Source organism: Myxocyprinus asiaticus, chromosome 2, assembly GCF_019703515.2.
Source record: "Myxocyprinus asiaticus isolate MX2 ecotype Aquarium Trade chromosome 2, UBuf_Myxa_2, whole genome shotgun sequence".
NCBI classification, from domain to species: Eukaryota; Metazoa; Chordata; class Actinopteri; order Cypriniformes; family Catostomidae; genus Myxocyprinus; species Myxocyprinus asiaticus.
The window spans coordinates 25,911,830-25,928,799 of record NC_059345.1 but is presented as its reverse complement, the minus strand read 5'-3'; the positions used below and the strand labels follow the sequence as shown (position 1 = coordinate 25,928,799).

General features: G+C 37.2%; 1 protein-coding gene across 5 annotated transcripts in view; it reads left to right on the top strand.

Annotated features, from left to right (window-relative positions):
* Positions 1–1,186: 1,186 nt before the first annotated feature.
* LOC127454525 (dysferlin-like) overlaps positions 1,187–16,970 on the top strand; it is a 130,970-nt gene continuing 115,186 nt past the window's right edge. For 3 of the 5 annotated variants that reach the window (XM_051721842.1, XM_051721829.1, XM_051721824.1), the window contains exons 1-9: positions 4,626–5,061; positions 9,070–9,125; positions 9,265–9,356; positions 10,485–10,590; positions 11,859–11,973; positions 14,860–15,077; positions 16,171–16,299; positions 16,630–16,692; positions 16,813–16,863. In XM_051721842.1, the coding sequence (XP_051577802.1) occupies positions 4,968–5,061; positions 9,070–9,125; positions 9,265–9,356; positions 10,485–10,590; positions 11,859–11,973; positions 14,860–15,077; positions 16,171–16,299; positions 16,630–16,692; positions 16,813–16,863 (924 nt within the window). In that variant the 5' untranslated portion in view covers positions 4,626–4,967. Of the gene's footprint in view, positions 1,502–4,625; positions 5,062–9,069; positions 9,126–9,264; positions 9,357–10,484; positions 10,591–11,858; positions 11,974–14,859; positions 15,078–16,170; positions 16,300–16,629; positions 16,693–16,812; positions 16,864–16,970 lie in introns of those variants that run through there. The other 2 variants (XM_051721844.1, XM_051721837.1) reach the window with 1 other exon arrangement.

Genomic DNA, 16,970 nt, shown 5'->3' with positions numbered 1-16,970 from the left:
AAAAAACAGCATAGCTGGTCACCTGCATATGTTGTGTTTAGGGTGCTGGTCCACAGCACGGGATGCTGGTTTACTAGTGTTCCAACAATGCTTCTTTCTGGAACAGGTATACCTGATAGAATCATGCTCAAAGCCTCTTACAGAGCAGATTAAATTTGTATACTCCAACATCATAATGTATATACATATTATTGTATGATTTTGATCTGCATAGTAATAGTGGGACATGGAGACTGTTGGTCAGCTTAATATGAAGGAGATCCAATTGCTTGTTTTCCCCTAACCTGAAAACATTTTTGCCTCTCATCACTTTACCTATAGCAGCCATCTCATGTGCTTTGTAAAATCCTAATTTTAAATTTGAGGTGACTTTTCCATCATGAAATGTTAGAGATGTAGAGCATGGAACGCCACTGACTAATGCATTTGGGAACTCACTAATTCAGGTGTTCCAAAGGCATTTGAGCAGAAAAAAAAGCAAGTAAAAAGTAAAAAGAGTACAGTAATGTGTCATTGTTTTAGAAATAATGGCTTCATAATTGTTAGGAAATTTAATGTACTATTTTTTTTTTATACGGAATGTTCCATTATATGAAATTGGAACCACATATTCTTAACAAAGTAATAAAAAAGAAAGGGAAAATTATGGGGACTGTGCTGGGATGATGGAGTTTCGTTTCCTTTTTTGTTTCCCAGTTGCAGTTATCAGTTACATTTCTGCTGTATCAGGCTTAAGTGTGATGTGTGTCAAATGAGTGTGCATTAGAAAGATAGAGAAAGGGTGTAGGAAATGGAGTAAAAAGGACTGGGAGAAAAAGGCTGTATTATCCAAATTTCCTTTCCTCTTTTACCTTTTCATTTTTTACTTATATCTATCTGTTGTATGATGTCATGATCTATGGCAATGTTACTATTGCTGTTACATCAAGCTACAGGTTAGCCTAAAAAGATCTCCATGCTGTGTAATGCAGTTATTTACCAGAGCCATAAATAGCAGCAAGAGAAATTAACTTGCCCAAACCTATGAGTCACTGTTACTTTAACAGGTGCTGACCAAAAGTAATCTGGCCCTTTAAGAAGAACTGTGATTGAAAGGGCAGCCTGTGCATGAGTCAGGGGCTTTAGAGCAAGCAAGTGTGTCTGTAAGCTGCCAGGAAGTGGGACATCAACCACACCAGCAACAGTCCCATCAGACGGCTGCTCTAGATGCAGTCTCTCTTTCTCCACTCTCTCCTTCTTGTCATCTCTTTCAATTTTCTAGTTTTGCAGTGAAACCCAGACTGCTTCTTTGGGACTTGTTTGGATCCAGACACACCCCTAGTGGTCTTCCTCAATACTGGACCTCAGTGCTGTGCAGTGACTCAGTAGTTGTGCTGGTGTAGTGACGGATCCTGCTGTGTCTACTGTCCACCCATGCTGCGTGTGTTTATCCTGTGTGCCCAGAATGTGCTGACGCATGATGAGGACATTAGCGATGCCTACTGCACTGTCACATATGAAGGTAAGGGCCCGAGGGATGGACCAGGGTGGAACAAGTGAGGACAAATGAAGAGTATTTAAATATATTGTCTGGTATTGTTTTGCTCAGAATGGCATTTTCCCTCTCTGCACAATCGCATTCAAACTCTCTTTTTCTCTCTGCTGTTATCTGTCTTCCTACTTTCCACATTCCATCAAGCGGGCTATTATTGGAAAAGCAGATTCTCTCTCTCTCTCTCTCTCTCTCTCTCTCTCTCTCTCTCTTGTGTATATATAAATGGGTGTCCTGTTGCACTTAGTGTGTGTGAGTGAGTGAGTGATGCAGAGCTGCTGTGTGTTTCTAAGTGATGCTATGTCATTACGGTTTTGGCTCAGTGTGGGGCTCTTTAGGCTTTATGTTCAAAGCTTTTAGGGGCCCATAATTATAATGTGAGGTAGACCTCCTCTGTACCAACCTAGCTTAGCACTGGTATGTGTTTTTCTTTGTAAAACTTGTTAGCTTAAATTAACCATTGACGATCCAGGTGTAATACATACACACAGTATGTGAAGACCTTAACTATTAAAGAGATAGTTCACCCCAAATGAAAATTCTGTCATCATTTACTCACTCTAATATTGTTCCAAACCCATTTGACTTCCTTCCTTACTTGTAACACAAATGGATATATTAGGCAGAATGTAAGTCTCAGTCACCATCACCATTCACTTTCATTGTATGGCAAAAAAGAGCAGCATCAACATTTTTACAAATTTCTCCTTGTGTTCCATGGAAGAAAGAAAGTCATGCAAGCTTGGAATGATGCAAATGAAGACTGAAATAAAATTAAAAAATGTTTTCCCCCTTTTCATTTGTTTCATTTTTTCGATCTTTTAAAGACATAGTTCACCCATAAATGAAAATTCAATCATCATTTACTCACCCTCATGCCATCCCAGATGTGTATGACTTTTTTCTTCTGCTGAACACAAATTAAGAGTTTTAGGAGAATATCTCAGCTATGTAGGTCCATGCAATGCAAGTGAATGATGACCAGACCTTTAAAGCTCCAAAAATAACATAAAGGCAGTATAAAAGTAATCCATATGACTCCAGTGGTTAAATCAATATCGTCAGAAGCGAAATGATAGATGTGAGTGAGAAACAAATCAATACTTAAGTCCTTTTTTCAACCCGAACTCATGAGAACTCGTTGGCTAAATTGTATGAAATCGTATGAGATTGTTCATATGAATTCATAAGAATTATAGACGTGCAAATACCCAGATGTGTAATGCGGAAGTGAGCGAAAGTTCCGCGTGTCAGACGTTGTGTACATGCTTATTAATTTTATGCCCTAACCGAAACCCCATATCTAAACCTAATCATAGAGTAGAGTCTGTAAGGATGATTTGAAGTGTAAGGAGTATATTTTGTATTACAGAAGAAAGTAATTGTCACGTTTTAGAAGGAGATTAAGGAGAGTCAACTGATCAATATCATATCACTTCTGAAGATATGGATTTAATCACTGGAGTATATTGGATTACTTTTATGTTTCCTTGATTTTTGGACCATCATTCACTTGCATTGTAAGGTCCTACAGAGCTGAGATATTCTTCTAAAAAATTTTTTTGTATTCTGCTGAAGAAAGAAAGTCATACACAGCTTTGATGGCATGAGGGTGAGTAAATGATGAGAGAATTTTCATTTTTGGGTTAACTATCAATTTAAGTTTAGCAGAGTTAGAAAAACAATAGGAATATCATTCTAGTATTATTCTATTTTACAATGTATGTCTGATGCTGGATAATCAAACAACTATCTGACATAAACACATTCTGTGGATTAATATTTGTCCTCTTTTTTTGGTCAGTACATTGACCTGAATTTTGCTGAATGTTTATCCCATCCTGACAGACACATTTCGGTTGCCCTCTGGGTTGAAACCCTCTGTATTTCCTAGGGAATAATGTTCATTTTCTCAATAGAGGGCTTGTCATAGCTTTAGTCATGAGGCAATCATTTACCAGCACATTCTCAGACAGCAGTATGTTGTGATTGTGTTAAAGTGCTAAATCATAATATTAGATTAATACAATGGCACATAACCTTCCATTACATCCAGTCACCAGGGGTGCGTTAAATGAGCAAAAACTATAGTCTTGTGTTCTTTTTTTTTTTCTTCCTTAAAGGGGTCATGACATGGAATTTAATTTTCCTTTTGACATATTAAAGGTCATTGTACAATAAAAACATGCTTTAAGTTTCTGAACTCAAAACTACCTTCTCACTGCAAAAAGAGCATTTGTTGAAACCAAGCTGCCAACACGAATCGTTCTCTGATTCCTCCAAATTGTAATGTCACACATTTGCATCTGACCGCCTCCACAACAACACATCAAAGTCTAATTTACCTTATCACTTCCGTAGCCCACCTAGCAGCAGTGAGCAGTGAGCAGTGAGATGGCAAGGAAAGATCAAGTAATAACAGTGGGTGTTTACTGTCAAGTCTTAAAGGAGAAACAGTACCAAAACAGAGCGTTTCTGATAGAGGGTCAGAATGAGGGTGGAAAATTATCATGCTTTAAAAATATGTGAATGTTATTCGTGAAAAACACTATATATATATATATATATATATATATATATATTAGTGATACTAATAGCCCATGTTTTGATTAAATCACCTGCAAATCACACATAAAATCTAAATCGAACATCTCAATCCATGTTTCAGCATTTTTTACTGATTGATGATGTAAGTTCAAGAGTCAGGAAGATTCACATTAAGACTTCAGCATTCTGTCTGAATCATGGCAGTACTGTAGGTGGTGCTCGTCTCCTGGAAAAGCCCACTAAAAAGTTGAACAAGCCCCTAAATGTACAGAGACCATAGAGGCTCTTTATGTACTGTACACTATTCTGATGCTATATACAGTAGCAACTCTATATAGTAAACCAATGTTAAGTACTTTAAAAGAGACTTGATTTAACTCTTTAAGGTTTTATATTTCAAGTAAATGAGAATAGAGAGAAATGGTGGATGGGGTGAGAGAAGAACAAAGAGGCAGGAAATGTTTAAATTTCCTCTTGAGTTATGGGCTGGGTCAACGGAAAGAAAAGGGTGCTCGAAAGTAACCTTGGCTTCTCTGGCTCAGTAAGTTCCCACATGACAACCTCTGTGTTAATGTGTAAAAAGTGCTTGTAAGGGAAGACCGTGAGACACTTTTATCAAGGACCTCAGACTCCTTATCAAGGATGCAGACAGAGATTGATTTTCTTAGGATTGGGGTGGGCTTATACAACCCCTGATACATTCTATTCTAGAGGTCACACTCATCTTCATCTTTGGACATAAAGATCACAGGTCGTATTTAACTTTAGAGCCTGCTTTGCACACATTTCAACGCTCTGGGATTCCTTTAAGGGAACTGTCCCTTTTTTGTGGTCTGATGGTAGTTTGGTCCTTTTTTCTGTTGGAGAGTTGTTGGGGCATCAAGACAGCATGTTGAGGTGTTTGCTACAGAGGGCGACCAACTTAAGGAATGTAGAGAAAGGAGAGAGACACAGTGACCCGCTTGCTAGCATCACTTTCAGAGGTAAGAGATGACACCAGTGAACAGTGAAAAAATAAAATAAAATACATATTCACTATACATACATAAAATCTATTATGGAACTGTCGTAAATGTGAGGTGCATTACATCGCAGTCTTTGAGAATCTGCTAGAAACTTTCACCCATTTTGAAGTAGTGACCCTTTGGTCGATGGATGCTAATTTATACCCGTATCATTTTAAATAATTTTGAACTGGAATGTTAAATATATAGTACTGTGCAAAATTTTAGGCAGTTGTGAAAAATGTGGTATATAATATTTGTGAATATTTCCTTTAAATAATGCCATGAATCATTTTTATTTATCAATTAACTTCATACAAAGTGTAATAAACATAACAAATTCTACTAGGTACACTTGCACACAGTTTTCAAGGTTGTTAACAGGTAGGTTGTTCCAAGCATCTTGGATAACTTGCCACAGTTCTTTGTATTTGTCTCAATTGCCTGTCTCTTCTGTCTCATTGATATTGAGATCATGGCTCTCTGGGGGCAATATCATCTGTTGCAGGACTCCTTGTTCTACTTCTATTCTATTCTATTTGCAAAAAGGAATGTTTGGAAATCGAATATTGATATTTCTCATTGACACACTAAAGCAGAAGGTATAAAATAACCATGTTAAGACAAAGGTTTTTGTGTATCATCTAATATGCTTAAGACTTCTGCACAGTACTGCACTTTAAACTTTGACAGTGTTCACTGTCCCATTTGTGGAGCTGCTAACAACATTAGAATTTCATAGAATGAAAGAAATGCATTAGCAAATTCCATAAACAGAGTTAGAAGGACCTTTCTGACAGGTCAGTCTAACAACGATTATAGCTGCCAAGAATGTGATGATTGATGATTTGACTAACTGCACTGAATAACTTCACTGTGAGAAGATATAGACAATGATCGATATGATCATACACTGTAATCTTAGATAATACATCTAAATAATCTAGAATATAGATCTGAGCTTTTGTAATAATTAGGTTTAATGTTAAATAAGTTATCGTATTGAATGAATGAATTAATGAGACCACCACTTTTAGACTACCTCACAACCTGTGTAGCAGTTCCTCTCATTGTTCCTTATTTCCTGTTCCAGCTCAGGGATTTACAGGAACATGTTTGTATGCGCATGTGCATTATGGTTTGTGGAGGTTTCCATGGTAACAACAAACTTTCCTTTGTAGTGTTCCCATATGAGGGAACTCTAAAAAGTTGGAAACAAAATAAATTCCATTTTATTATTCTTATTTTAACTTTAACACTGTAGTTTTTCTGTTTGTTTTGAGTATGACTTAATTTGGTTATTGGTTGATGGCTATAGCCGGATGATCAGAGAAACAATGCAGTTCCTGCCTCTGTTATTTAGCAGATCACTGGTGAACAACTTATAATCTTGGCAAACTGTCTTCTTGATGACGTCAAACAGAAATGATATACATTTCAACAGGAATTTTTTATTTTGATACTTTTATTTTTGATTCAAAAAAGTGAACCATACATAAGAACATTATGAAATTTAACACACTGATAAGGGTGGGTATTACTAGCCTCCTGACAAAGTTTGGGGTCTAGAAACCAAATTCTTCCTTCCTCTGATTACTCTCCTCATGGTGATTGTAATGTACCCACAATTTAAGTAGCCACCATGTTGGATAGTGAGGTTACTCGTTTTTTTTTTCACTACTCCTCCTAAAAAAATTAATCAAATAATCTTTAGACTGAGCTACACAGAATTGACTGAACAGAATTTTGATTTTCATCTTTGTTGAAAAGTTACGCGAATACGAATTTGACCCTGGTGACCACTGTGCTTGGCTGTGCTAACTCTCAGCTTTGAATGTCCCTTTGGTGGTTTTCAACCTTGTGGCAGCATGATGCAGTCGATTGTGCGGAGCACTGTGGATCAGAAGGGTATAGGTTTGAACCCTTCTTGGGGGTGACTGGTGAAGTGATGTGATTTTGCTTTGTTCATCATATCTACTCTATGTGTTTGTTGTGTCATGCTTTGTGTGGTGCAATAGGTGCTATTTTGGGTTCTTGGCCCCATAATGTTTTGTTCATTAAATCAGTTTTGCTGCCAATTCCTTTAATAAAATCCTTTTTCCACAGTTTTCCCACATAACATGTCATGTAATGTTTTGCACACTTTATGTATGTATAACTGCAAAGGACTGCCTTTTTCACCTCTTGGTCATGTGATGTAAAGGCTACCCCTAATTCTGTCAAAAACAGAGACACCGAGTCACTCTGTCCACTCTATAAACACTGACACCTAACAATAGAAGGATCAAAGAGCAGGTCACTGCTTTAGTGGGTTATGATAGCAACACACATGATTTGCACATATAAAACATTTTATGGTAATTTCTTTTTTCCATATAGTTTTTCATAATTGGCAGAAATTTCACAGATATAGTTTCACATAGCACAGCCAGTTGACTAATTCCATTCTAATCAGAGGGATCTTGTGTTTCCTTAATCATAACTGTGCGTTTGTGTGTGTGTACATGTGTGTCTTCCTGTGTATGTGAATGTTAGGGAGAGGGCATAAGATACTCTGGAAACATAAAATTAGCTGCAGTAAGTGTTTTTTCCTCAGGCACGGTATCAAATACCATCTCCATTTATAGACATCAAGGACGCAAATTATCCTCCTTGTCTGAATACCAGAGTCCTTAGTTTGAGTTCTGAGTAAGCAACAATATATGCAGACAGTAAACGAGGGAAAGAGAGCATTTGGCTTATTTTGTGCAGAAGTCAAGTATTTTAGAAATAAAAGTGGACTGTTAGCATTGCTGAAAACCAAACCCAATCAGTTTGCCTTATACTACTGCTGCATTAATACAACAAAATGGCAAGGCCAAAACTGTTATTGAGGCCTTGTGTCTACAGTACTATGTTACTGAGGCCTTGCATCTACTCAGTCATGGTAGATATAGTACCCACTGTGTCAATATCTGAGTGAGATCCAGATAAGGTTTACTACAGCTAAATACATTTATTTAGGGTCTGAAATGTTGAGTTCCATCTGGTTTAATTATATCAGTCATGTTATATTTACCTCATGTTTTCATCAAAGTTATGGTTTCCTGGCTATTTTCAGATTGTATCAACCAATTGCCTGTATCTGATGTATTTTTGACATTCACACTAAACAAAGATTTCCAGCCCAGTACTTTAAATGTCAAATTCCAGCCACTCTCCTACACATTCTGGTTGAGATTGTCATAGCATGCCATTCTTTGCCCTTATTCTCAATCTTCTGTTGTCCTCTTCTGGCTTGTGTGAATGTTTTAAGGCTCCAAGTCTATTTCGGGCCTACACTGACTGGCAAAGAGGGTTTTCCCACAATTGCCACTGGGTCTATATCTGTCAAAGGAACTTGTTTTTCCTTTATTCACAGCTCCTGACATCTACGTTCAAAACAGGAAGATAAACAGAGCACTCTCCTAAAACATATAATAGCTTGACAGACCATTTGTGATTTACATGGATTCAAGTGTGTGTGTTTAAGGGTCTTAAAACCCCTCAAATATAAAATCTTCTGTCAGCTCATTAGATAAGCTATAAGTTATCTATCAGAAATGCAGGCTAAATATCACGCCTTATCTGAGTCCCTGTGGAAATCTTTCATTCGTACAGTATTTGTCAAGTGGAAGTTACTCACTCATTTTAATCATGGTTTTATTGGAGGCCAGCAACTGTGGAATATTCCGTTAGATACAATGGCCCCATCTGATAGCATATTTCCCTGAACAAAATTTTGCTAATTGCTAAACTGTTTGGTAACTGAGAACTTTTGCTCTTGCATGATGCTGCATACAAGGTGTCAGCATAATGTAAACAAAATATTACTGAATGGAGTAATAGGCTGCTTTCCATTCCATAACTGTTATGTAAATGTTAATGATTTTTTATGTAACATACAATATATGCACCATAAAGCAATAAGCACACCAACTGTTATCTTCCTTTTTTATGTTCTTTTAGGGACAAAAAAGAAAACCAAAGTCATCAAAAATAATGTCAATCCTGTGTGGAATGAGGTTGGTTCATTCCTGTGCATTACAAAGTTTAATTAACCAAAAAAAAAATATATATATATATATTTTTATTATTGTAATGAGGTTTACAAATGTTTTCCAAGTAATTATTCTGTCCTATGTTCCATTTTCTTTCTTCCAGGGCTTTGAGTGGGACTTGAAGGGCATACCTTTAGATTCTGGAGCAGAGCTTCATGTTGTTGTCAAGGATCATGAGAAAATGGGCAGGAATAGGTAGGGATCTCTTTTTCTCTAACTCATTGTTTATCTCTCTCTGTTAACAAGAGTGTAAGTATGTTTGTAAAACAAGAATCACTCTGAAAATACAGCAATAACAACTCCTCTGCCTGCTTGAACGTGATGGCTGATCATAAAAAACAAGTGCTCAACAATTCAGTTGGGAGTGCTGTAGAATTTATGGAATGTGGCATTGTTTAAATGATGAGTGGATGAGTGGATTGCTCCCGAAGGCAGTTCTTAATTTACTTGTAGCTGTATCAACTGGTCGTAAAATTAGACTGCTAAAAATATGGAACATCCTAAATCTGCTTTTAGCATCAGTGTGGTTTTTGTTCACCTATAAAGGTAGTGAAAGGCTGAAGTTTTTAATTCATAGCAGGGCCATATCTAGGGGGTTGCTGGGGTTTGTTGTGGCTCCTCTTTCCTCTTAAGCCTTATCTGAGCCTCAGAAAGCAACAAAAGAAAAGCAGTTTTTAGAGAATTTGGCTAGACAATGTGCCACTCAGGGTCAGATGCTTAGTCATCCATGTGTCACAATTGTTTATCTTAGTAACTGTACAACTATGTATGTGAGTGTGTGTATTGTCATTTCTTGCCATGAGATTATAAATGTATGACCTTTAAATTTAAGCATGTCAGATGTTTTTAAGATACATTTTTGGCATTTTTAATAGGTTAGGTAAGAAGAGAGGGAAACATAAAATCTAGAGTTCTGGCAAACTAGCCACAATCTTGCCACTGATTATTTTCACATGCAAATTAACTTGTAATTCGCTGCAAATGTTTTCCAGAAGTTTGCAGCTCTTCATTGGTAGTAGTGAAACTGCAGCAATCCTTTGGCAACAATGGACAATTTGCCACAAGTTTTCTGCAAAGCTCATTTGCATGTGGAAATAATCAGTGACAAATTTGCAGCAAATTTGCCATGTACTCTCATTTTTTGTAAGGATGGACGCAACAGGGGAGGGGGTGGGGGGTGGGTGGATTGGATTGGATTGGGAAAGTACCTCAAACCGGGCCTTGAACTCGTTCGTGATGCTACCATACAGTATGTTAGAGAACTGGCCACAAGGCTACAGCTCCGAGCCTGTCAGATGTTAACAGCTCTTTGTGTCTTTACAGATTTCTGGGGGAGTGTCGGGTGGCTCTTCGAGATGTGCTTAACTCTCCAAACCTGGCTGCTACTTTCACTGTGTCCCTGGTAGACACCAAGCGGAATAGCACAGGGGTGTGTTTCTCTGTCTCTCTCTATTTCTCACTTTCATTTTCTTTCCTGCTGACTCCGACTTCTATTGCATTTACTGTCACATTGACTGATGGAGGCACTGGCACATGCCACCTGGAATCTTCATTATTCACTCAGTATATTCAGAGTTGCTGGTGTAGGGAAAAAGCTAGGGATAGATTGGAATATTACTTTTAAACCCACGCAGTTCTTTTCTCAGCACCAGTAAAACCATTCCAAAGGATGAAGTGCATGCACACTCACTCAAACACAGCCTTGCCTGGTCTGCTCTCAAGCACCTTTTCCTGTAAGTCCTATTTAGAAATAATCAGACCCTCTCACCTTTCTGATAAAGTGGTGTCCCTTTAGACATCAAGAGTGAATTCCTAAAACAAATCTTTAGATGTTGAGAGAAGTACTTTCCACACCCCACCTTTATGTCCACCACTGTTTGTACAAATGACACTCCCATATAATTTCACAAAAATTTGACTTAAGAAGTTCTACAAGGATATTTCTTACACAAAGAGTGCCATTTCCTGGCATTGTGTTGGTTTATGTATGTGGGTAGGTTGACGTTGGGTGATGGAAAGCAAAAAAAAAAAAAAAAAAAAAACATTAAAAGGAGATGGAAAGGTGGAGTTAGTCCTCTTAGCTCCTTTGCATCCGTTTGCCCTTGAAATAGCTAAATCCGGAAATGATTTCAGGAAAGAACATTATAAGATATCACCCTGACGCCGGTCTAATCTCAAAAACAGTTCAAAACAACTCACCCCTCCTACATCTTCACTGAAAGTCCCATGTTAGATGAACTTTTACAATTATAAAGGTTCCAGTTAATGAAAAAAATTTATTGATAATAAAATAGTTCTGTTCTGTCACTGATGCCTATATCTGGACAAAGCTGCATTTTACAACAGCTTCGAACATTGCTTATCCAATCAGATTTCAGAGTTCTAATCGTGGATGCTTATTGGTCAATACAGCATACTTGCCATGCTAAAATATACAATATAGTAACATGTGGCAAGCCTAAAAGCATCCTTTAGCCACAACTATGTTTACAATATACTATAGCACTGCCTGTCAAACCTTATTGCTTAAATATTGAATAAAAACTTTGACCATTTAGTCTTTTGGAAATTGTTGTCTTTTGGAGATTTGTTGAAAATGCTTTTTATACTTTTATATGTTTTGCATTATTGTACATCTTGTGCTGTTCTACAGTCCTGAAATGTCAGAATACCTCCACTCTGTGTTTCCTCCTTCAGGCCACAATAACCCTGCAGGTTTCCTACATCCCTCCTCCAGGCATGGCACCCATATTCCAGCCTCCCCCACAGCCAGAGGCCCAGCACACCCTTGTGGAGCTGGACACAGTTACAGGTCAGACTATTAAAAAAACACATTATACTGTATAGCCCTCATTCATATATACACTCGCTGAGCACTTTATTAGGAACACTATGGTCTTAATAAATTTCCTGACATAGTCTTCTGCTATTGTAGCCCATCCGCTTCAATGTTTGACGTGTTGTGCATTCTGAAATGCTATTCTGCTCACTACAATTGTACAGAGTGGTTGTCTGAGTTACCGCAGCCTTTCTATCAGCTTGCACCAGTCTGGCCATTCTCCGTTGACTTCTCTTATCAACAAGGCATTTCCGTCCACATAACTGCCACTCACTGGATGTTTTTTGTTTTTGGCACCATTCTGAGTAAACTCTAGAGACTGTTGTGTGTGAAAATCCCAGGAGATCAGCAGTTACAGAAATACTCAAACCAGCCCGTCTGGCACCAACAATCATGCCACGGTCGAAGTCACTGAGATCACATTTTTTTTTCCCCATCCTGGTGGTTGATGTGAACATTTACTGAAGCTCCTAACGTGTATCTGCATGATTTTATGTTCTTTCCAAAAGTTCCAGTACCCTAGAATTGGCCACATTATGACAACTTACTGACAAGTGGCATCTCAGCTCAGGTGTGTTTACCTTCCCTTGTGGTGTGACCAGAAGTGCGTTGCATCAGCAGTGTGGGAGGCTGAGGTTCGTATCCTGCATTAAAACCAGGAAGTAATTGCATTTGCATAATCAGTGATGAGCCCAATTCGGAGGTAAAATTTTTTCCCATAACACTACCTTTTTACCCCACTGATGGTTAGGTTTTTTGTTTGGGGTTTGGGTTGGAGAGGGTACAGTTTATGGAATTTACATTCCTCTTCACTGTATTACATCCTTTACAGCTGAAAACAATTCACTTTACACCACCAAATTCTTTGATAAGCCAATTAGAAGATTTTGATGCGCTTTCTGCCTGTCAATCATTTTGTGTATTGTAGTAGTTGGGGCGGATCTAGAAGTGCTGTGAAAATAATTAATTTTAATTATGTTATGCACATTAAAAGATTCTTTTAAATTCTGATTTGATCAACAGTCATTCTTAATGACCGATTTAAGCACCCAAATAAATATTTCACATAAAATGGTAATTTTATGGGATTTTGTTAGTCAGTAGATAAATACGTAGATCAGCACTTTGATCAAGAACATGACTGATTGATCTAGTGGTAAATTTTTGCCTTTAGTTTTTAGAGGTTTTGGATTCTAATTCGCCCGAATATAACTTTTTATTTTAATAAATCAAGATTGCATCAGTACGTCAGTAGATGGGTGTTACACTTTAAAAATAAAATGCAATAACAGATGCAGGTAGACGAGAGTAGCAGAAACACAGACACATTTATTGACTGTTCTGTATATGAAAAAACAGTGAACTCCAAAGTTCAGACAGCGACAACCACAAACTCTGGGCTCAAGCAGCAGGAACCCGGAAAAAAAGTCAATATGCGCCTAAGCGCCCAAGAACGAGATGAAACAGCTCACAAACACCCGTCTCCCATCGCAGAACCCAGCCATGGAACACTCAGTTTATATAGGGAGGAAACGCACCGAGCGCCAATGCGCCCCATCAACAATCAGCACCTGGTCACGCCACACCTTAGAGCGATTAATAAGAGAGAGGGAGAGAAAAAGACAACACACTCTTCAAACACACAAACAATACAGCCAAGAAGGCCATTACAATGGTGGATATGGAAAAGAGCGTGAGCTGTGGAAAAACTGCTGACATTAAACTACACTGATAACAGCCGCAATGAACACTTACCATAACATTCAAAATAACACATTCCAATGCCGGCTCACCAGTCAAAACACACACAGATGAAATAGAAACTCCTACTCAAGAACTGGAGACGTTTCATCTGGATTATACACATACCTGACGAAAGCTATTTCAAAAGCTGGTGAGGACACGTCTCACCCATCTCAACCCATAACTGACAGCGTTGAATCTAATAATCATTCAGCGAATACTTGGAAACAACTGAGAAATTCATATTTTACCTTTTTTTTCATGTATTTGTCCATGTGGTAATTGTTGTCAACCCACGAGAGCCCAAACACTGTGCACCTGCTGCAATAGTAGGTACATGAATGGTCGATGCTGTGATTGGCCACTGCTATAAACGATCACGGGATTCATCGCTGCTGTAATCAATCACACTATGAGTCTGTAGTCATTTGTGCATTCGGTGAGAGTTTAGGCAGTTCGACATGAATAAACCCCTACACAATGTCCACATCAACTATAATATACTTACATTTATATGCTATTTTACTACTGTTGTTTTTGACAACCATTAGAAGAGGCACTATTGCACTTTCTTTACAACAGTAATGGTCTTAACAGCGAGGTTTTGGAAAGAGGGGGCGTGTCTAAATCGGGGAACTAAGTCCGGCGGTTCCAGAATGGCTAACACCATTTACAACACCTTCAAGAGGATACAAGAGTTAAATTGCCTAGATTTGATATCACCATCATTCAGGGAATTCACACTTAGAATGTCTGTCTGTGTTGAGATTCTGTCTGAGAAGTGTTTTATAATAATCTTATAGTACAAACCCAACCAAGGGTGACACACAATGTAAGACAAAATGGATGACATCAATATGATATCACATTTGTGTGATGTGACTCATTTCCAAGCGTCTAACCCTTTGCTGTATGCGTCATCCTGAAACCATTCATCAGATTTAGCCCTATCTGAAATTTCATTTATATCTTTTCATCTGATCTTGTATCTAGATTACATCTGATACTGATACAACACATTGCTTTGGGACTACAAAGATAGTGTGTATCTCATTATGCAGGCAGGTATGCAATGTTGTTGAGTGTGTGTGTTGTGTTTGACTTGTGATTGTTTAGTGTTCTCACTGGACACTATGGGTGAGGAGGACACGGAGAGTATGCTTATGATGGAGGCGGTGGAGGAGCCTGAACCTGCTCCAGGGCCCCAGGGTCAGGATATCGGGACCCCTACAGCACCACCCAAAAAGTCCCCACCAAACTTTAACCAGGGCCTTAAGAAAAAAAAACACCACAGCAACAAATCCCCACTGTCCAACAAACCCCAAGACCTCCAGGTATATGTGTATGAGTATGGATCTTTGTTATAACACACCTATAGGTTGTGTTTATAAATTGACATTGCTCTTTGTCATATGAGGCTAGTATCTAATGGCCTCTGCAAATATGCCTCCATTTTTCCTCAATATACAAATATATCTAAGATATTGCCATAAAATTTTTATTACTTCCTCAGAATATTGGATATCTTGATCAAGCATAGGCTAAAAGTTGCTTATGAGCTGCAATAACACTATTAATAAGTGTTGCACAGTGCTCATCTCATGTGGCTCGGTGGACTCCTTAATCAAATGTACTCTTATGTTTCGTGACAGTCCTTGTGCAGTCCAGCAATTTGTAAGTGCTGAAATTTTCACTGTACGCTTCTGGTTGGAAAACACTGCCACCTTGTGGTAACATGAAGTTGCAGATTCAATAACCCGCCGATTTGTTTTCTTTCTTTCTTTCTTTCTTTTTTTTTTCTTTTTTTTTTGTGTGTGTAGCTATGGCATACTTTAGCTAATTTTTCTTAAGAAAAGGGACTCTGTTCTACTTATTAATAAAACAATAATCCGGAAATTGAAAGGTAGAAGTGATTAAAGAATAACTAGAGCAAAGCCATATTGCTTTGCAATATCCTGTATATTTATATTTCGAAATATGCTCTATAATTCTTATTAATAATCTGTAATAATCTTTAATATTTATTAATAAAACAGTAATCTGAAAATGTAGGATAAATTCAAGAATAACCAAAACAAAACCTTAAATATCTTACTTTTTTGTTTGATGTGCAATATACTGTATATTTACATGTAGATGTAGGCATTTAACATACAGCATGCTCTTATAAAAAATAGCTTTGCTACATATATATATATATATATATATATATATATATATATATATGTATGTATGTATGTATGTATGTATATGTATATATATATATGTGTAGATGTAGATGTAGGCATTTAACATACAGCATGCTCTTATAAAAATAGCTTTGCTATATATATATATATATATATATATATATATACACAATATAAGTCTTCTATTTCTTGTGCAATGCTGTTGTCCTTTCAATTCATTTTCCTCTTATAATTTTAGGTACGGCTGCGCATTATTGAGGGAAGACAGCTCCCTGGTGTCAACATAAAACCAGTTGTCAAGGTTACAGTTGGAGGTCAGACAAAGAGAACACGTATCAAGAAGGGCAATAATCCATATTTTGATGAGGTGACTGTTTGTGGGAGGCTTTTGTATAATTTTGTCAGTGAGTTTAAGAATATTTGGTAACACTTTACAATAAGGTTATATTTGTTGACATGAACTAACAATGTAAAAATAATTTTTAAGTATTTATTAATCTTGGTTTATATTAATTTCTATACATTCCGTTAACATTAGTTAAAGCATTATGAGCTAACATGAACAAACAATGAACAATAGTATTTTGATAAATTAACATTAATACATGCTGTTATTTTTTTACTGTATTTTTTGTTATTATCCTCACATCAACATATTTAATTTGATTAATGTACATACTTTCTGTCTTTACCTCAGACTTTCTTTCTGAACTTCTTTGAGAAACCTTCTGATCTTTTTGATGAACCTATCTTTATAACAGTAAGTTTTATTATTATCATCATTATTAATGTGGTCATATTAATGTTGGTGTGGTTCTTTAACCCAAATATGTTCTAATTAAGTGAAAGCTGCTGTTATCTTGTCTCTGTCAATTCTAAGGTATTTGACTCCAAATCACTGCGCAAAGATTCTGTCATTGGAGAATTCAAGGTAGATTTTCTCCCTCTTTCCTTATTTTTCGTCCTTTTCTCCTTCTCCTATATGCTAATCATGTTCATCATTTGGTGGTTTCTTCTCATTTCCAATGATTTCCAGGA